At 39.1% G+C, this 21686-nt stretch overlaps 1 protein-coding gene across 1 annotated transcript in view; it reads left to right on the forward strand.

Moving 5' to 3' along the window:
- LOC125229383 (max dimerization protein 1-like) overlaps positions 1-17703 on the forward strand; it is a 148044-nt gene extending 130341 nt beyond the window's left edge. Inside the window, exon 4 of the mRNA XM_048134207.1 lies at positions 17231-17703. Within this exon, the coding sequence (XP_047990164.1) occupies positions 17231-17321 (91 nt within the window). The 3' untranslated portion in view covers positions 17322-17703. The remainder of the gene's footprint in view (positions 1-17230) is intronic.
- Positions 17704-21686: the final 3983 nt, after the last annotated feature.

Consider the following 21686-nt stretch of genomic DNA (forward strand, 5'->3'; position numbering starts at 1 on the left):
ATAAAGATAAAAAAAAATGAGATTACACAAAGGGAGATCATAATTGAAAAAAAAAACGAGCTTTTGAGTTACTATTTCATACTGAATTCCGATTAGTTTCATGTCACGTTTCATGAGTCCGAAAAATACATAGACAAGTAACCAAATGGTTACGTTACGAGTTCACACTGGCTCAATTGCGAGTGCCTTCCATATTATACACGGTCATGAGTGTGTGCAAAAAGGAAGATATCGAAAAGACAGGTTGTAAATTAAATGCTTTTTCAGCAATATTACTTATCAACTCATACATTCGACTATTCGCCAAATTACTCTTATTATCAAAGTCATACTAGATTCGGAATAGTACCCATATTATAAACGTGCTATGAACAGAGTGATAGAGTAAAAATATTCCCATTAATAATGTTTCATCAATGCGAAGAAAGCTTTTTTTTTCAAAGCTTTTGAGCTTCGTACAAGTGTAACATGGCAAATCTGCATGTTGCAGTCGCCGCGCGCACTGGCCGCTAAGAAGAAAAAGTACGGCCATATCACGCGTCTTTTGTTTTTTTGCACAAAATTTTCTCTGCCGGGGAAGGCTAATATGCATTTCAAGTGCAATTTATTTAATTGTATTTAAAACTTGTGGAATACTTCTATAGTAAAAACAGTGTGTTTGTGTTGGGCTGCCTCTTATGCAGGTATTTATAGTTGTATAATAAGTATGTGTAAATAGTTGTAAGTTTATTCGTTTAATGTTGAAACCTAATCCAAGTCTTATTGTACGTCACTGTGCGAAAGCGAATAAGGCTTGGGCTAGGTTCCGACTGCACATCTAAGCACACACGATTGTTGCAGCCCTTTATTCTACTTTAAAATTTACGAAGAACTTTGCTGAACGTCGCTGCTTATACTACTCAGCGCTGGAACATCTTCAGCCTGGTTTCTATATACGACTCGCGCAGTGGCACCCGCGGACAGACCACGTTATGCGACTCGACGAAGACCAGCCTAAGAAACGTTGAGGCCAGTGACGATCTTTTACTTGTAAATACCTACTCGCGTACTGACAGATAGTACCCACTTTATTGTATATCAGTGGCGGAGCGTCGATACAACTCGATTCCCAACGGGTTCCCTAATATTATCTAGTATCTGTAGAAGTCCATACAAAACAGATTCCAAAAACCCCTCCGGCTTTACCAACGAAAATTTTCACGCCCCGCCACTGTTGTATATATTGGTTTTATATTATATTGTTTACTGCAAGAACCTTCGTTTAATTTCTCCGCTGCTAGCCGGCTACACAAGGTTTACCAAGTTGTCATATCGTCACTACTTTTAAAAAAACTTGTATCTTCGTCTGTCAATGAAAATAAAATTGTAGTAAGTATGTATGGAATGCATATAGACTTACTGCGTTTTAACTTTGAGGAACAGCGTGAGATACGAGATTTTTAAAAAGTAGTGACGATATGATTATTTTTATGCTAAATTCAAAGTTTATATTCCACGTCTCAAGACAAGTATACGTCAACAAATGGTAATGGAGTTAGATTCACACACACACATACAAAATGCGCATTCATGCCATAGAAAACATATTATGTTTAGATAATTGAGGTGTGTGAAGAAGAAGCCATTCTGTGTGTAAAATTCAGGGATCGGAACCCGTTCCCAAATACCATTTGATATCGTTCTTAAACCGTTACCTATAAATTTTGTTCAATGGGAACAAAATAATTTCGGTTACGGTTCTTATATCGTTCCCTAAACGAACGGTTCATTATAAATTTTGTTCAGTGGGAACAAAATAATTTCGGTTTCGGTTCTTATTTCGTTCCCTCAAAGAACAGTTCCTTACAGTAACGTTTAAATGAACGAACAGAATTTTAGCGTTCCTAAAACCAATATTATTTCGTTCCGAGCCGCGCGGGAGTAGGTATAGCGACTGTAGCGAGCGCCAGAGCCGAACGTTTTCGCCGACGCACGAGCCGCCTTTCGCTGTCTCTTTTTCACACGAAGTTCATGTATATTTCTGTTTCGGTTAGCCGGCCGGCCGCGGCCGGCAATGAAGGTGAAGGTAGGTTGTTTGTTTTGTTTACTTCATTTACTTGAGTTGCAACTTTCGGCGTATAAACAGCGAACGTGCAGTGATAGTGTATGCTTGATATTGAAACTATTAGGATAGGAAGAAACAGCATAGAATATACACCATGTATAAAGGGCGGCAAATTTTAAAATTGTAGGGCTCACCGGCCAATTGTCTTCATAAAACCTGTCTACTTAAAGTTTCACGTTAACGGAATCATTAAAGGATTAAGACGATACAGGAGGCAAGCACGAATTCAGATTTTTAGGTCTTTATCGCCGTCGCGTTGACGGGGGCGGAACCCACAGAGAGGCCCTGTATAGTAAAGTTGTGTGTGCGCGTGGCGCACGCACACAGACGCGTACGCCGGCGGCGCAAGTACTCGCGCTCGAGCCGACCGGCGCCCGCAATCGCTCTCTATAGTCTCTATCTATATTTTTCTAGTTTTGGACTTCTGATTTGCGTATAGTTTTGGACTCCGTGAAGTATACTCGTACTGATTTGAATAGAATGCAAATTTGTCATATTTTAGGTATTCTAAATATTATTCCTTACCTTATACATAATGTAATTATCTTAAAAGGAATCATGATACCGAAATAAAGTTATTCGGTATGTAAAAAACTAAAGCCTTTTCGATGTCAAAAAGAAAGTTTAAAATAATTTTGTGATAAAGTAAATATTTTCTGAAAGGATTGGGTTATACCTAGGGATTGCAATAATATAAAATCCGGATTTTCGGATTATTTTTAGGGCAAAATCCGAACTCCGGATTAAATCCGGATTTTTTTTAGTAACTAAAGCCTGACAAGTTTTTATTTGACCCTGGAAGAGTGTCGCTACAAATCGTTTTCATATGGCAATAATGTGCCGACGTCATGTATAATCGGGACAGCGAGTACTGGGTTTCGTTTCGCGTTAATATTTGTAGAAAATTAAAGCATGGTTTTAGAGAATGACAATTTAATAAGCTAGGTTTGAAGACTTGCTACTTCCACACAGCCTAAAATTCATGAAGCTTGTGCCTGTATCGAAGTCGTCGATGTTTATTTTCTTCTTACGTGGGACCTTGTTTTGTACTGGTGGCGATGATGAAACGGCCTCCTTATTTCTTTAAATATTTTTCACGGCAGAGCTAAATACAGACACCATAAATAAGAACAAAAAATATATTAAGCTAAATCGAAACCAACTAATCATTGCATGAGAACATTATTAGGGTGCCCGCCCCCCTACACGTAAAGTGGGGAGAGATTTTTTTTTCATTTCAACCCTGACGTGTGATATACCTATTGTTGGATAGGTATTAAAAAATGAATAGGGGTTTACTACTAACATTTTTTGATATTGTTAATTTTTTCGGAAATAATCGCTCGGAAATGTATGGAACATTTCAGAGGTAAACTTTTGTATGGGCTTTGTCAGTCCCGGTATCTATCGTCCTTGATATTAGGCAAGTCAATGTGCACCTCTAACGACTCTTACGCAGTGGCCATTGAGGCCAATCAATTAAAGGTGAGGAAACAGTCTCAGCTGTTGCCATTAGATTTGGTGAAAATAACATTGATCGCGTTGGATATGGTAAGTATGGTTAAGAAACTAAAGCCTGACCAGAAATATAAATAACTATTGTCAGGCAGGAGTGCGCTGTTATTCTGATGTATGGAGTGACAGTTCAGTATAGTATGATGACTATGAAGAAAATAGTTTTAATGAAATTCCGCTACATGGCGCGTAGTCATATATTTCTGGTCATGCTTTACATGTGTATAAAATAAAACAAAACTTATGAATCTTATGATATAATCTTTCCAGTAATTGCCTATGGGAAAATAACATTGTAGTTACCACTGGTAACAACTTAGTGGTAACTCTGACTAGTGGAATAACCCTTATTTTATAACGATATTTCACTAACGAATGTACCAAAATATGATTGACTTTTACACTGAAGCTATAATTATGATAGAGTACACATAATCTTGATACACATTTAATAATATTTTTCTATTTTATTTTCGAGATCTTCTAAACAAGCCCGTAAATTCTCTTCGGGAACTTGTTCTAACTTTTTCTTATAACGACTGCAACTATATTACGCTTGCATGAACAAGGGCACATCGCGTCCGGTTCCGGTTCACTATAAATGGATTGCATGGGTTGTGCTCTCTCAAGGACTGCATCTTGGTCCTTAAAAACATTTAAAAACATATCACTATTACAAATTCACACAGATTAAGTAACACACATATTTATACAAATTAGTGCAGATTATATTTTATACAGCTTTCTCACACTATAAGCACTTACATCCAACTCAAGGTCATCAGAATCGCTTGGATATGGGGTAGTTTTTTCTCTATATATATTTTTTTGAAGGCTAGATCTTCATCATCTATGTCAAAGCTTTTATCTGCAATAAAAATATCTTATTTATTTTGCATAATGTACTTACATTTCTAGAAAATTATTACAATAAGTTACAAGCTTTTGAGAATTGGGCCCTTGGTGTATCTACATGGAATACACAACTGTAGTTGGCGAGTGTATTAGTGTCTACACTGTCTACAGACGACCAAACCGACCAAGGTCCAACAAGTACGGGATTGTAAGAGCGGGAGAGCTACGTCAACCGGGGTGGCTTTAGGAAAATTTGGGGTTACTTTGATGGTATTTGAACGGCTTTAAAATTAACATCATTCATTATTTACTGAAACTGTTCATGTAATTAGTAGATAGATAATAGATCAATAAATATTCTTGTAAATCTACCATAGAAAATCGCGAATTTACTTACAGTATGACTTTAAAACTAAATTTTCAAAGTCACCCCTGCGTTTTAAAGCCACCCCGGTTGACCGTATAAGGCTTTCTCATTTTTTAGGGTTCCGTAGCCAACTAGGAACCCTTATAGTTTCGCCATGTCTGTCTGTCCGTCCGTCCGTCCGTCCGTCCGTCCGTCCGTCCGTCCGCGGATAATCTCAGTAACCGTAAGCACTAGAAAGCTGAAATTTGGTATCAATATGTATATCAATCACGCCAACAAAGTGCAAAAATAAAAAATGGAAAAAAATGTTTTATTAGGGTACCCCCCCTACATGTAAAGTGGGGGCTGATTTTTTTTCATTTCAACCCCAACGTGTGATATATTGTTGGATAGGTATTTAAAAATGAATAAGGGTTTACTAAGATCGTTTTTTGATAATATTAATATCTTCGGAAATAATCGCTCCTAAAGGAAAAAAAGTGCGTCCCCCCCCTCTAACTTTTGAACCATATGTTTAAAAAATATGAAAAAAATCACAAAAGTAGAACTTTATAAAGACTTTCTAGGAAAATTATTTTGAACTTGATAGGTTCAGAAGTTTTTGAGATAAATACGAAAAACTACGGAACCCTACACTGAGCGTGGCCCGACACGCTCTTGGCCGGTTTTTACAAATAACTGCGTCCCTAATTGACATATGTCGTTACGGTCGCCTGTAAGTACCTACTTTAGGAGTGACACCGAATAGGGCTTGTATTGTAATCCGGATATATCCGCTGATTTTGAAATTCGGATAATTTGCACGTTAAAATCCGGATAAAACGAATAATTCGAATATTGTGAATGACAGAAATACCATTGCAATTTTTAAGAAGCTCATTTGGAAAACAAATTTTAAAGTAAAATTAACACATTTACGATATTAAAGCGATTTATATCAAAAATTACTCCTTGAGTGGCACTACTACCTTATTTAATAATAGTCATACTAGTTATGAAAAGAAAGCTGCACTTTTGGATGGAAGCAAGTCGCTTTGCATGGTGATAGTAGACATCATAGTAAACGATTTTTTCCGAGGATATCGAAATTTCATCCCTTAAGAAGCCGAGCGTAGCGAGGTGTTTTATGAAAATGAAAAAAATTCTATCTTTTTATTGTATCGTCCGATTTTGACAAAACGTATCTCAAATGAAAGGTATTAATTTGTGTAATTAAAAAAAAATACAAAGAAAAAAATTTAAAATAAAAGTAAGAAAAAAATAATATTTATATTTCCGTCTCGCACTGAATAACTTCAAAGAATGACAGACAAAATGTACAATGTCGATATACAAGTTTTTTTTTAATCGAAGACAGATAAATTTTTAGTTGAAAACTGAAGACCGCATCGAAATCAGATCAGCATTTTTTAAGATACAAGTTGCCAAAGTTGGGAAAGATCGCTTTATATGGCCACTTTGAAATTCCTTTGCCAGAAAGTCAGAAATAATATGTTTTTCGGACACAGAAAAATACATAGTAACAGTACACATCAAAATAAAATTAAAAATTCCGAGGATATTATAATTTCATCCCTTAGAACGACGAGCGTAGCGAGGTCGGTTACGAAAACCGAAAAAAAATCTCATTTTTTTGTACGTCGTCCGATTTTGACAAAACATGTTTCATTTGAAAGGTATTACTTTATGTAACTTAAAAAAAATATTGAAAAAAATTGGAAAAAAAATGTAAGATTTAAAAAAAAAACCTTAATTTTCGTATCACACTGAATAACCGCAAAAAACGGTAGACACGGTGTATAATTTCGATATATGATTTTTTTAAATTAAAGACAAATAAATGTATGATTATAAACTAAAAACCGAATCGAAATCGAATCAGTAGTTTTTAAGATGCAATTTGTCAAAGTTGGCTTAGTTTGTTTATATGGTCGCTTATAAATTCCTTAGCCAGAAAGTCAGAAACATTATATTTTTCTCACAGTTAAAAGTATGCATAGGTAATAGACATCATAATAAACAATTTTTTACGAGGATATAAAAAATTCATCCCTTGGAAAGCCGAGCGTAGCGATGTCTGTTACTAAAAACAAAAAAAGGCAGTTTTTTTTATTGGATCGTCTTTGTAAGGGTTTCTAAGGAATGAAATTTTTATATCCTTGTAAAAAAATGTTTATAATGATGTCTATTACCTATGCATACTTTTAACTGTAAGAAAAATATAATGTTTCTGACTTTCTGGCTAAGGAATTTATATCTATATAATATAAAGCTACAACCCGACTGACATTTTTCCAAAAATGGGCAGAAGGGGGATTTGAAGGTGGCAGTGTTTGGTGTGGTCGTATAGAGTTTGGTCCTGCGACCCCGGATAGATCAGACCGTCGGTCTACCGGTTCCGGGTAAAAAAATGTTGGACGGCCTGGCCAAACGGCTGGAGTTAGCCGGGGAGTGTTCGACCAAATGTCATAGAGGACCCTGGGCAGTTTTTGACGCTGCCATTTTTTTTTCAAAATGGCCGACTTTTTTTTTTGACGATTTTTCAAATTTATCGTGGAGTGCTCAAATTTTGGTCGTAGAATCTCCAAGCGGCCTTGATTCGAATGAAATAAAAAAAAATTGAAAAGTGCTACAAATGTGGGAAAACTGGCCACTTTTATTTTGTATGGCAACTTTTAAACCGTAAGAGATAGCCGGGGGGTGCTCGACCAAATGTCATACAGGTATCCGAGTAGAAAAAAGTTGCATTAAAAAAAAATCAAAATGGCCGACTTTTTTTTTTGAAAATTTTCAAAATGGTCCTAGCGCGCTGAGATTAGGCACACGGGTGGACGGTCGCGCTAAGATTAGTATTCAAAAAGAAAATTTTGAAAAATTCAAAATGGCGGCCTTTGAGGGCCAATTGAAATTTGAATGGAGGTTTTTCTTTTAATTACCATAGCTCCGTAACGGTACAAAGAAGTGAAAAGTGCTCAAACAAATGTTATACAGTCACCCGAGGTCCATCGAATGGCATTAAAAAAAAATCAAAATGGCCGACTTTTTTTTTTGAAAAATTTCAAAATGATCCGAGCGCGCTGAAATTTTGCACACGGGTAGACAGCCACCCCAAGATTAGTATACAAAAAGAAAATTTTGAAAAATTCAAAATGGCGCCCTTTGAAGGCCAATTGAAATTTGTATGGAGGTCCTTTTTTAAATCCCCATAGCTCCGTAACGGTAGGGAAAAGGTTAATAGTGCTTGAACTAATGTTGTACAGTTATCTGAGGTCCATCGAATGGCATTTACAAAATTTCAAAATGGCCGACTTTGAAAATTTTTTTTTTTATTTTCGGTCCGAGCGCGTTCAAATTTGGCACGTGGTAAGAACGGGGGCCAAAAATAGAAATGAGAAAAAAAAAATTTGGAAAAGTCAAAAACGGTGGCGAGAGGGGACAAAGTCAAATTTCCCTACCAGTTTGTATGGAGGTTTTTTTTTAAATCCCCATAGCTCCGTAACGGTAGGAAAATGGTTAATAGTGCTTAAACTAATGTTGTACAGTTATCTGAGGTCCATCGAATGGCATTTACAAAATTTCAAAATGGCCGACTTTGAAATTTTTTTTTTTATTTTCGGTCCGAGCGCGTTCAAATTTGGCACGTAGTAAGAGCGGGGGCCAAAAATAGAAATGAGAAAAAAAATTTTTGGAAAAGTCAAAAACGGCGGCGAGAGGGGACAAAGTCAAATTTCCCTACCAGCCTGAGGGAGCGTTCTACAGCCCGACGGTCATTGCTCCGGTCCAAGTTCCGAGCTGCGTACAGACAGTGCTCCCAAGCAAGAAAATATAAGTAAAAGTGTCTAAAAAGCGACGCGGCGGGCCGGAGGCCGCAGGCCGGAGGTCCAACTTCCCTACAAATCCTACAATCCCCACAGTAACTACGCGGAGGGCCGAAGGCCCGGAGCGTGTCTGACAGGCTCCCAAGTATGCGAAGGCCGCAGGCCGAGCTGCGGGCAGAGTGCTCCCAAGCACGCGAAGGCCGCAGGCCGAGCTGCGTGCAGACTGTGCTCCCAAGAAAACAATAACAAAAAGCATCTAAATAAGCGAAGCGGCGGGCCAAAGGCCCGACGCGGAGCTTCGAAACCCAGCGAAGGCCGAAGGCCGAGCTCCGCGTAGGGCCGAAGGCCCGGAGCGTCCCTGATCGGCTCGCCGGCGGACCGGGAAGTTGGAGTTTAAACACGACCCAATAGTAAAAGTGTCTTAGAGAAGCGAAACGACGGGCCGGAGGCCGCAGGCCGCAGGCCCGTCGTGAGCTTCTCAAGACACTTTTACTATTGGGTCGTGTTTAAGCTCCAACTTCCCTACAACCCCCACAGAAACTACGCGGAGGGCCGAAGGCCCGGAGCGTGTCTGACAGGCTCCCAAGCACGCGAAGGCCGCAGGCCGAGCTGCGGGCAGAGTGCTCCCAAGCACGCGAAGGCCGCAGGCCGAGCTGCGTACAGACTGTGCTCCCAAGCAGAACGATAATCAAAGTGTCTAAAAAGCGACGCGGCGGGCCGAAGGCCCGACGCGGAGCTTCGACGACCAAATGTCATAGAGGACCCTGGGCAGTTTTTGACGCCGCCATTTTTTTTTCAAAATGGCCGACTTTTTTTTTTGACGATTTTTCAAGTTTGTCGTAGAGAGCTCAAATTTTGGTCATAGAATCTCCAAGCGGCCTTGATTCGAATGAAATAAAAAAAAATTGAAAAATGCTATAAATGTGGGAAAACTGGCCACTTTTATTTTGTATGGCAACTTTTAAACCGTAAGAGATAGCCGAGGAGTGCTCGACCAAATGTCATACAGGTCTCGGAGTAGAAAAAAGTTGCATTAAAAAAAATTCAAAATGGCCGACTTTTTTTTTTGAAAAATTTAAAAATGGGCCTAGCGCGCTGAGATTTGGCACACGGGTGGAAGGTCACCCCAAGATTTATATTCAAAAAGAAAATTTTGAAAAATTCAAAATGACGGCCTTTGAGGGCCAATTGAAATTTGAATGGAGGTTTTTCTTTTAATTACCATAGCTCCGTAACGGGACAAAGAAGTGAAAAGTGCTCAAACAAATGTTATACAGTCACCCGAGGTCCATCGAATGGCATTAAAAAAAAATCAAAATGGCCGACTTTTTTTTTTGAAAAATTTCAAAATGGTCCGAGCGCGCTGAAATTTTGCACACGGGTAGACAGCCACCCCAAGATTAGTATACAAAAAGAAAATTTTGAAAAATTCAAAATGGCGCCCTTTGAAGGCCAATTGAAATTTGTATGGAGGTCCTTTTTTTAAATCCCCATAGCTCCGTAACGGTAGGGAAAAGATTAATAGTGCTTGAACTAATGTTGTACAGTTATCTGAGGTCCATCGAATGGCATTTACAAAATTTCAAAATGGCCGACTTTGAAATTTTTTTTTATTTTCGGTCCGAGCGCGTTCAAATTTGGCACGTGGTAAGAACGGGCGCCAAAAATAGAAATGAGAAAAAAAAATTTGGAAAAGTCAAAAACGGTGGCGAGAGGGGACAAAGTCAAATTTCCCTACCAGTTTGTATGGAGGTTTTTTTAAATCCCCATAGCTCCGTAACGGTAGGAAAAAGGTTAATAGTGCTTAAACTAATGTTGTACAGTTATCTGAGGTCCATCGAATGGCATTTACAAAATTTCAAAATGGCCGACTTTGAAATTTTTTTTTTTTATTTTCGGTCCGAGCGCGTTCCAATTTAGGACTTGGTAAGAACGGGGGCCAAAAATAGAAATGAGAAAAAATTTTTTTTGGAAAAGTCAAAAACGGCGGCGAGAGGGGACAAAGTCAAATTTCCCTACCAGCCTGAGGGAGCGTTCCACAGCCCAACGGTCATTGCTCCGGTCCAAGTTCCGAGCTGCGTACAGACAGTGCTCCCAAGCAAGAAAATATAAGTAAAAGTGTCTAAAAAGCGACGCGGCGGGCCGGAGGCCGCAGGCCGGAGGTCCAACTTCCCTACAAATCCTACAATCCCCACAGTAACTACGCGGAGGACCGAAGGCCCGGAGCGTGTCTGACAGGCTCCCAAGTACGCGAAGGCCGCAGGCCGAGCTGCGGGCAGAGTGCTCCCAAGCACGCGAAGGCCGCAGGCCGAGCTGCGTGCAGACTGTGCTCCCAAGAAAACAATAACAAAAAGTATCTAAATAAGCGAAGCGGCGGGCCAAAGGCCCGACGCGGAGCTTCGAAACCCAGCGAAGGCCGAAGGCCGAGCTCCGCGTAGGGCCGAAGGCCCGGAGCGTCCCTGATCGGCTCGCCGGCGGACCGGGAAGTTGGAGCTTAAACACGACCCAATAGTAAAAGTGTCTTAGAGAAGCGAAACGACAGGCCGGAGGCTGCAGGCCGTAGGCCCGTCGTGAGCTTCTCAAGACACTTTTACTATTGGGTCGTGTTTAAGCTCCAACTTCCCTCAACCCCCACAGCACCTACGCGGAGGGCCGAAGGCCCGGAGCGTGTCTGAGAGCCTCCCAAGCACGCGAAGGCCGCAGGCCGAGCTGCGGGCAGAGTGCTCCCAAGCACGCGAAGGCCGCAGGCCGAGCTGCGTACAGACTGTGCTCCCAAGCAAAACAATAACAAAAAGTATCTTCATAAGCGAAGCGGCGGGCCGAAGGCCCGACGCGGAGCTTCGAAACCCATCGAAGGCCGAAGGCCGAGCTCCGCGTAGGGCCGAAGGCCCGGAGCGTCCCTGATCGGCTCGCCGGCGGACCGGGAAGTTGCAGCTTAAACACGACCCAATAGTAAAAGTGTCTTAGAGAAGCGAAACGACGGGCCGGAGGCCGCAGGCCGCAGGCCCGTCGTGAGCTTCTCAAGACACTTTTACTATTGGGTCGTGTTTAAGCTCCAACTTCCCTACAACCCCCACAGTAACTACGCGGAGGGCCGAAGGCCCGGAGCGTGTCTGACAGGCTCCCAAGCACGCGAAGGCCGCAGGCCGAGCTGCGGGCAGAGTGCCCCCAAGCACGCGAAGGCCGCAGGCCGAGCTGCGTACAGACTGTGCTTCCAAGCAAAACAATAACAAAAAGTATCTAAATAAGCGAAGCGGCGGGCCGAAGGCCTGACGCGGAGCTTCGAAACCAAGCGAAGGCCGAAGGCCGAACTCCGCGTAGGGCCGAAGGCCCGGAGCGTCCCTGATCGGCTCGCCGGCGGACCGGGAAGCTCCTGCGGCCTCCGGCCCGTCGTGAGCTTCTCAAGACACTTTTACTATTGGGTCGTGTTTAAGCTCCAACTTCCCTACAACCCCCAAGTAACTACGCGGAGGGCCGAAGGCCCGGAGCGTGTCTGACAGGCTCCCAAGCACGCGAGGCCGCAGGCCGAGCTGCGGGCAGAGAGTGCTCCCAAGCACGCAAAGGCTAAAGCAAAAAAGCACACAAGCAAAGCAATAAATCAAACAAGCAAAGCACAAAAACAAAGAGCAAAAGCATAAGCATAGCTCAAAAACAAAAAGCAAAAAAAAACAAAAAAGCAAAAACAAAAAACAAAAAAGAACACCGCGGGGCCCTCGGGCCCCGCGCACCTTTAAAAAACTAGTTATAACTATTATAAGCGACCATATAAACAAACTAAGCCAACTTTGACAACTTGCATCTTAAAAACTACTGATTCGATTTCGATTCGGTTTTTAGTTTATAATCATGCATTTATTTTTCTTTAATTTAAAAAAATCATATATCGAAATTATACACCGTGTCTACCGTTTTTTGCGGTTATTCAGTGTGATACGAAAATTAAGGTTTTTTTTTTTAAATCTTACATTTTTTTCCAATTTTTTTCAATATTTTTTAAGTTACATAAAGTAATACCTTTCAAATGAAACATGTTTTGTCAAAATCGGACGACGTACAAAAAAATGAGATTTTTTTTTCGGTTTTCGTAACCGACCTCGCTACGCTCGTCGTTCTAAGGGATGAAATTATAATATCCTCGGAATTTTTAATTTTAGTTTGATGTGTACTGTTACTATGTATTTTTCTGTGTCAGAAAAACATGTTATTTCTGACTTTCTGGCAAAGGAATTTCAAAGTGGCCATATAAAGCGATCTTTCCCAACTTTGGCAACTTGTATCTTAAAAAATGCTGATCTGATTTCGATGCGGTCTTCAGTTTTCAACTAAAAATTTATCTGTCTTCGATTAAAAAAAAACTTGTATATCGACATTGTACATTTTGTCTGTCATTCTTTGAAGTTATTCAGTGCGAGACGGAAATTTACTTTTTTTATTTTTTTCTTACTTTTCTTTTAAATTTTTTTCTTTGTATTTTTTTTAAATTACACAAATTAATACCTTTCATTTGAGATACGTTTTGTCAAAATCGGACGATACAATAAAAAGATAGAATTTTTTTCATTTTCATAAAACACCTCGCTACGCTCGGCTTCCTAAGAGATGAAATTTCGATATCCTCGGAAAAAATCGTTTACTATAATGTCTACTATCACCATGCAAAGCGGCTTGCTTCCATCCAAAAGTGCAGCTTTTGGCCAAAAATTCTCCATAACAAGTATGACTATAAGTAAATAAATAATAAACAAAAATATTGGGGGACATCTTACATAGATCAACCTAGCCCCAAACTAAGCAAAGCTTGTACTATGGGTGCTAGGCGACGATACGAATACATACTTATATAGATAAATACATACTTATATACACAGAAAACATCCAAGACTCAGGAACAAATATCTATGCTCATCACACAAATAAATGCCCTTACCGGGATTCGAATCCGCCGGGACCGCGGCTTAGCAGGCAGGGTTTTTTTCATGAATATTTGTGGATAATCTCATGTAAATGTATATCAATTTAACTCAATCAATCAAGTGACACTGAGTACCGTATCAAACGCTGCACTTTCATTATTGTTAGCATCCGAATACATTATAAATAAATAAATAAATTGCAAACAGAACTAAAACTGTTCAAATTTTCTGACAAAAAGAAGTCTTCTATGTATCCCGCGGCGGAAGACCTGTTTAGTATTGAACTGCAGAACAAGATGAAGTAGTTAAGCAGATACGCTTTTACATTTTATCCTTTCAAAATAGGTTGCAAGTGTTGCAACACCAAAACTTTTTCGCTGTATACGTAACGTAAGGCCCTCTGGCTAAGAACGTCTACCCGAGAGTCCCAAGTGTAACTGGAATGGAGTCACGAAGTCATCAAAGATAAGAGGTGAAAATTATTAGAGAGAAAGATCATTCAGCCTTGTTATTTAACAAAGCTAAATGGTGTTTGTAATATGTCATAGTTCTTTTTGCATTTGAATAAATCGGCAATGAAAACCTCGTAAATGCAATCTGATATTTAAACAAGGAGTAGGTAGGTAATACCTTTTTTAGGTAATATTCGATCTAAACGATCACAACATGACGTTTTGCCTCATATGGCAATCAGATTATGTCTCTAGCATTAAAATTCATTAATATCAAATATTAGTCAAAATTACATAAAAATAAAATCATATATCTTATGGGCAACTGAAGTCATTTCATAAAAACCGGCCAAGAGCGTGTCGGGCCACGCTCAGTGTAGGGTTCCGTAGTTTTCCGTATTTTTCTCAAAAACTACTGAACCTATCAAGTTCAAAACAATTTTCCTAGAAAGTCTTTATAAAGTTCTACTTTTGTGATTTTTTTCATATTTTTTAAATATATGGTTCAAAAGTTAGAGGGGGGGGGGGGACGCACTTTTTTTCCTTTAAGAGCGATTATTTCCGAAAATATTAATATTATCAAAAAACGATCTAAGTAAACCCTTATTCATTTTTAAATACCTATCCAACGATGTATCACACGTTGGGGTTGGAATGAAAAAAAAAATCTGCCCCCACTTTACATGTAGGGGTGGTACCCTAATAAAACATTTTTTTCCATTTTTTATTTTTGCACTTTGTTGGCGTGATTGATATACATATTGCTACCAAATTTCAGCTTTCTAGTGCTTACGGTTACTGAGATTATCCGCGGACGGACGGACGGACGGACGGACGGACGGACGGACGGACGGACAAACAGACATGGCGAAGCTATAAGGGTTCCTAGTTGACTACGGAACCCTAAAAAAGGCAAGAATGAAATAACTAAGTAACCTAACCTAACATTAAGGTTACGAACAACAGCTCAAGCCTGATTATAAAATAACAATTTCCTACGACGTGTTTTTCGTATCGTAGTACATAATTATGTTACTAATTATGAGATTTATTAAATAAAATAAAAAATATTCGAAATATCCATTTTATCCGAATATCCGGATTTTCAAATATCGAGTCGAATCATCCGGATTTCGAATTGGACGGATAATTGCAAGCCCTAACACCGAACCACCGGGCAGAGTTTCAGTATTTAGGTTTATGAAGGTTTAGTATAGGTAAGTACTTACTCAGTGGCTCATTCTGTGCATCGATCAAGTCATAAATATCATCATTAGTGCCCCTTTCACTCGCAGCAGTATAAGAACATTGGATGAATTGGGATTCTTCGAGTTCTGGGACACGGGAGTGTTGAATACTAAAAACAATTTATTTTTGTGACTAATTGCACATTTCACATCTTTCATTGTGACGTTTTTAGACTAAGGGCCCGTTGCATCAACCACATTTGACACACACATCATCGTCACGCAGCAGACGCCTATGGAACTGTCCATACAATAAAATTTAACGAATGCTTTAACGGTGACAGACGGTTTGGTGCAACTGACCCTAAAGGTCCATTGTTGATAGTAGCTGATGTAATTTCTATGGTAATTGACTATCTACAGTACCAACGACACAATTAATGGGAAAGTAGTGTATATTGTACACACGCACACGCACACGCACACGCACACACACACACACACACACACACACACACACACACACACACACACACACACACACACACACACACACACACACACACACACACACACACACACACACACACACACACACACACACACACACACACACACACACACACACACACAAATGTAAATATTTTATTTAGTTTTGATCATACAATAGCTTGATACTTTTGCGTGGCTTCTAACGAACTAGACTCGTCTCTAAACCAATATCTAATCTCTATACACTAGACTACTGTAGCACAATACAGTATGGTCACTCCCAATCCCCACTGAAAGTGCCCCCCACCCGCTCTCGGTTACCTCACAGTTACCGCCTGTCAAAAACGCGAACAGTCGACCTGTCATATCTCACTTATACAAGCACGGTACGCGTTCACCTACACGAGCTTAGAATGTGTGCTAGGAACGCGCCTCTTTCATATACTTGATCGCCAGTGTCCGAGATGTGACAGTAGGTACTTTTCTATTAAGCTAGATCTTTAGGTATTTTGAACCCAACAAATCAAGTTACATATTTAAAAATATTTTAAGCGGGTTACTCACGTATTAAGTCGATATAGCGTTCGACATGTTTCGGTTCAATTTCGAGAACCTTTCTCAAGAGTAGCGACCCCGAGCAAAAGGTTCTCGAAATTGAACCGAAACATGTCGAACGCTATATCGACTTAATACGTGAGTAACCCGCTTAAAATATTTTTTAAATATGTATGAGTCTCACGGGAGTTTTATAGTTAAAATCAAGTTACACCTCATTTATCATCATCGGTTTAATAGTTTTCACGTTACACTGGAGCATACAACAAAAACACACGATCTTTAACCATAGCTAATCCTTTTGTCTTTGCTACTATTAAAATGGCTAACATTTTTTTTGTTACCAGCCTCAATCTTATCTTAATTGGACCAAGGGCAATGTACTCCAGTTTTCTGACCACGGTCAAACCATATTTTCTTACGTAATCAGATCAAAACCACAACGCTAATTCGTTCGTCAAAAAAAGCAATTCCACAAGATAGATTTAATATGAAATCATTTCCCTGTGATCAAATCACATTTCAATCACGGAACGAGATCAAACGTCTGCCGCTGGTAATGTGCCATTGATTTCGAAAGTGCCGAAATTACGATCGTTTGTTTGTCGCATTTGACACTTATCGAGCTGCTGGCATTTGTTTTTGTGGGGTTGTGTTTTTGACACTTGTGTCATGCGTCCCTTTTAACACTTAAATGGACCCACCTAGTACCTACAGCGACACAAAAAATAGTACCATTTAAAAATCGCAACATTGTAGCGTGGTCCCAATATCTTGAAAGAGATACAAACCTAAAGCATGCTATAGGCGAGTACATAAGCTTAAGCAATAAGCTCCTTTCTTGTAAATCCATATTCATCGTGCCATATTGAGGTTAATTTTCTTTAATATACGCCATCTGCTCCTGCATTTCCTCAATCAAAATGGACAATAGCCGTACAAACTCATGACAACAACAATCTCTTGTTGCAGGTACGTCAACGGCCTCTCTCGGCAGCGCGCGCAAACACCAGATACACGTGGTAACGCTATCGAGCGAAAAACGCCTCCGGAAAGAATTTGACGAGAACAGAAAACGCCTCTTGTCAACAATTCCAAAGGGGTTCTTAATTTGACTGGATTTTTTGGGTCTTTTGTTGTCGGAAAACGGATTTTAATATTTCGTCTTCAGATTCTATTGGTATTATTTAGAATACGCACCACAGATTATTGTGATGAGTTGTTTCATCAACAATTATTGATGATTGCGATTACGACGTGTTTTTTACGATCACATTTTAAAATACGCACTCATAAATGCAGGTATAACTATGCTTTTTAGAGTTATATCAGAAGCGCTGCGAATTTAGCGTGTGTCTAACTCTAGATATCGTACCTACAGAACCTAAATACTAAAGTTTCGTTGTAGTCAAAATTATTTTCTATAAATAATTCGGTTTTATTAAGAACCCCTTCCCGAAAGGTTCAAAACACGTTACTACACGAGAAACGCCGACTATCTAACCGCGATAAAAATCATAATTAACATTTTCACGCCCGCGTATCGCGTATGATACACTCGCCACTCGGCGTGCGTTCAAGTGTCGAGTCGAGTGCGATCGTATCATTGGCTTGAATAGCGCTGGCGAATCGATTCCTGAAAGGAAACCAGCATATGGAATAGACTAATAGACTATCACTTATTTCAGTATAAAAACACAGTTAAAAATCCATGCGTTTCGGAGACATTCTAATTTACGTTACGTGGTATAAAAAAAATTTTATAGACTAGAAAAGGATGGATTCGAATATGTACCCCATCAGAATTGGTAAGAAGACATAATTTTTAGGGGCAGTCAGATAAAGTCAAGGGTCGACAGTGGGTGTAAGTACAACTCCCAAGGTATTTCAGGTGTGTAGGGGCGCTGTAATCACTTACAACAGGCGATTTGTTTGCGCGTTTGCTTCCTATGTCACAAAAAATTGTTTGCGTTTACTTATAATCGTCAAGCACCCATGGGTACATTGCACAATACTTCATTTTAAACTTCCCGTCATAACCAAATTGATATTCTGTCAATAGTCTGTCAGTGGAACCGCGCCTCACCCTGCGGGTTTAGATTGCTATTCAGAGCGGGGTGAACATATCTAGGTACGTAGCCGAATGGCACAAACGCTCACGAAACGAAACGCTCGTAGATATCTATCTCTATCGCTCTTGCGTATTGGCACGACAGAGCCAGACTACATTTCGCGGCGTTTCGTTCTCGTTTCGCGTCGGAGAAATGCCATTCGGCTACGGGGCCTGTTCTGTAAGATACGACTATTGAGAAGATGCGAAATCGGTGAAGGAAGAATTAGCGCTGATTGTCACCAAAAACACGTAAGCATTTGGCGTGGCCAACAGGTAACTTACATTATTGCTAGCGGCAACCGCTTTTATTAATTTTATTCCAGAAGATTCATATGTAACAGCTACTTTTTCTATGAGTAGGTTATTTTTCGTATACCTACATCTGGCGCAAGCGAGGCTTCTAAACTTAGAAAAGAGGGCAGCACCCGTCATGAACGTAGCGAAAAATTATTCTGTGAGCTTTGGATTTGGTAAGCCCGTCAATGAACGTAGCGAAAAATTATTCTGGTGAGCTTAATGGATTTAGGGGCTAAAATAGACGAAATTTTCGTTTTTGTGGTAATACTCGAATCGGGCGGGTGGATTCGTGGTTATTTGTGTGAGTTGAAATCAATGGGAGTTGTTCGTAGGTGATCATTAATGGTGCGATAGCGGCGTGACGTAGGGGCTATAAATAGACGAAAATGTTTCGTTTTTGTGGTAAATATGGCGGCGGCCGATTATGAAACCCGCCAGGTTGTAAAGTTGCTGAGTTTTGTAACGGCGGCCGATTGTAAAACCCGCCTGATTAAGTTGATGAGTTTTGTTTAGTACTACCATGGTACGGACCTATGGTAGTGCTAGGTAGGATAGATAGATATTATAAGTTAACTTCATTCATAGGTACGAAGATAATGGCTGGACGCTACTTGTGGTCGCGATCCTCGGCAATGAGGAAACGAGGAAGAAGAAGAAGTTATTTTAAACGTTTAATTTCAATGACATTATGATTTAATACATGACATTTTAATTTACTTAACCCGTGCACAGGCGGGGAAGTTAAAGGATTAGGTATTATTTTCAAGACTATAATTATAGTTTTCTTGTTAAAATTTGATTTATGTTTATTTCAAAGAAGATTTTTATTGCTCTTACGCATTTTTTATAATAGTGTGGTGCAATAAAAACTACTAATCATATTGTTGTTTATTCTTTTATCAAAATTTTACCATTTATAAAAAAAGACTCGAGACTCGAGAAGACTCGAGACTTTGGGCTCGAGATTTCTCGAAACTCGAGACTTCTAATAGGTCGAGAAACCAGAAACCCTACTTATTAAGCATGAATAAAATAGGAGTAAGTATTTAAGGTACAGCGGGGCAAATCTCGAGTGGGGGGCAAATGTAACTGGTCAATTTCTTCCATGTTTTACAATGTTTGCATTATTAAAAAAACTGTTTATTTTTAAGAAACATACATGCATTTATGAACTTATCTGCTAATCTTAAATTAAAAAGTTTATTTGAGTTAAGGAGTCTTTATTTTATTTATACATTACTTATTAAGTTTTTTCGTTTTTCATAAGTGTTTTTCAGAAAATAGAGTGTCTACCAGTTATGTAGTAAGCGTGTTCAGCGGGTTTATTTTTCTTTATTAAGGAAAACAAACAGCATTATATAATACATCTGTAAATTGTACATTTAGGTGGATCATAAGCCAATGAAGTTTTCACTAATAGGTAACACTTATGTGTAAAAGTATGCACAAAGTTATAAATTTAATCTAGTGTAACATAAGTTACTTTAGTACAAAGCGTTACAAAATTATTATTTTTTTTGATACAAATGCATGCAAAAACTTAATTATAAAGTACTTTTAATCGTGTTTACATGTTTACATCGTGTTTACATGATTCTAATATTGAACCGCGAGCATAGCGAGTGGTTCAAAAAGTGGAATCTTGAGCGTTGCGAGGGTTTCAAGGCACATTAATCTTCGTACGGCACGTTAAACATTGCCACCGAGTTTGAAAACCAAATTTTTCACCACCTCAACACGAACAAAATACTGACTATAAAACATCAAACTAAATCAAATCCATCGATTTCTTCAATATTTATGATTCAAAATCATCATTTATAGGTAAAATTCTATCAGCTAGCTTAAGACATCAAGTTAAAAGTATGAAATTACTTTGCACTCTTGTGGATAAAATGCAATTTTACTAAATAAGCCGTTACCCGTTAGTGTGGTGAAAATATAATTTTCTTGTATGCCATTTAAACATTCTACGAAACAAAGTTATGCTTATTATACTTATACCAATTCATCGTTATAACAATTTACATTATGCGCATTAGCATTATACGAAATCTGTTATGCGAAATAATGATATGCGTATTAAACGTTATGCGTAATAAACGGTATGCCAATTCATATTAGGAGTATTCAGTTATGCGAATTAATATAGACCCGGCTGGATCCATCTTTATACATACTTAAGTGATCACTTGACGGTCATATTCTAGAAAGATGAGGATGGTCTTACAGGAGGTCGATGGTATGACCCAACTTTTTACTTTTTTTTTTAATTCATACAGAAAAGGTAGGTATTCGCTTAAACACATTCTTAATAAGGAACTTAGGGATATCGAAGCTCAACTTCGAGGTGACCCTTTCCATAATAATTCATATTTTACATAATTCTACCGTAAATATTCCTAATAATAATACTCTCCTATCAAGTTAGGTGTGTGCAAGATCCTCGACAAGAAATGGACACCTCCTCACCAAAGACGTTTAGAAAAACCACTGAGCAATGTATGTTCTTACAGAAGTAAGCCAAGCGAAACACCGTCTTACCCAAGCGTGGTAACCTTCGAGAGTATACCTTAAGTTGTTGATATACAGTTAAGAGTTTTAAGGAAAAAATGGGGTCGCCATCCCGCCCGGTCGTTTCCGGATTCGTCCCAATTTTGAGGTGGGCCCGGTGACTTGGTGACCAAACGTTTGGGACTTCAAAGGTTTTGTGTTAGATTTTTTGTGGAGTAAATATATGTAATTATAGAGTAATATTTATCTTGGACTATAATTTTGTGGAATGGACGGGTCAAAGCCTGGGATAACAGAACGGATAAAAGTTATTTATGATTCTGAGTTTTGTAGCACAAATTTTAGTGTTTTTTGTTTGATATATGTAAAAGTTGCAAATCAATTTAAGAGTTCGCAACTTAGTACGCTCTTTCTTATCAAGTACTATCCGATGCAAAAGTGCATGGAGAAACTATTACTGAATTCATTGATAAATTCGCAATGTACTTTTGCAGCTGATAGTAC

The sequence above is a fragment of the Leguminivora glycinivorella genome, chromosome 9, assembly GCF_023078275.1.
Source record: "Leguminivora glycinivorella isolate SPB_JAAS2020 chromosome 9, LegGlyc_1.1, whole genome shotgun sequence".
NCBI lineage: Eukaryota > Metazoa > Arthropoda > Insecta > Lepidoptera > Tortricidae > Leguminivora > Leguminivora glycinivorella.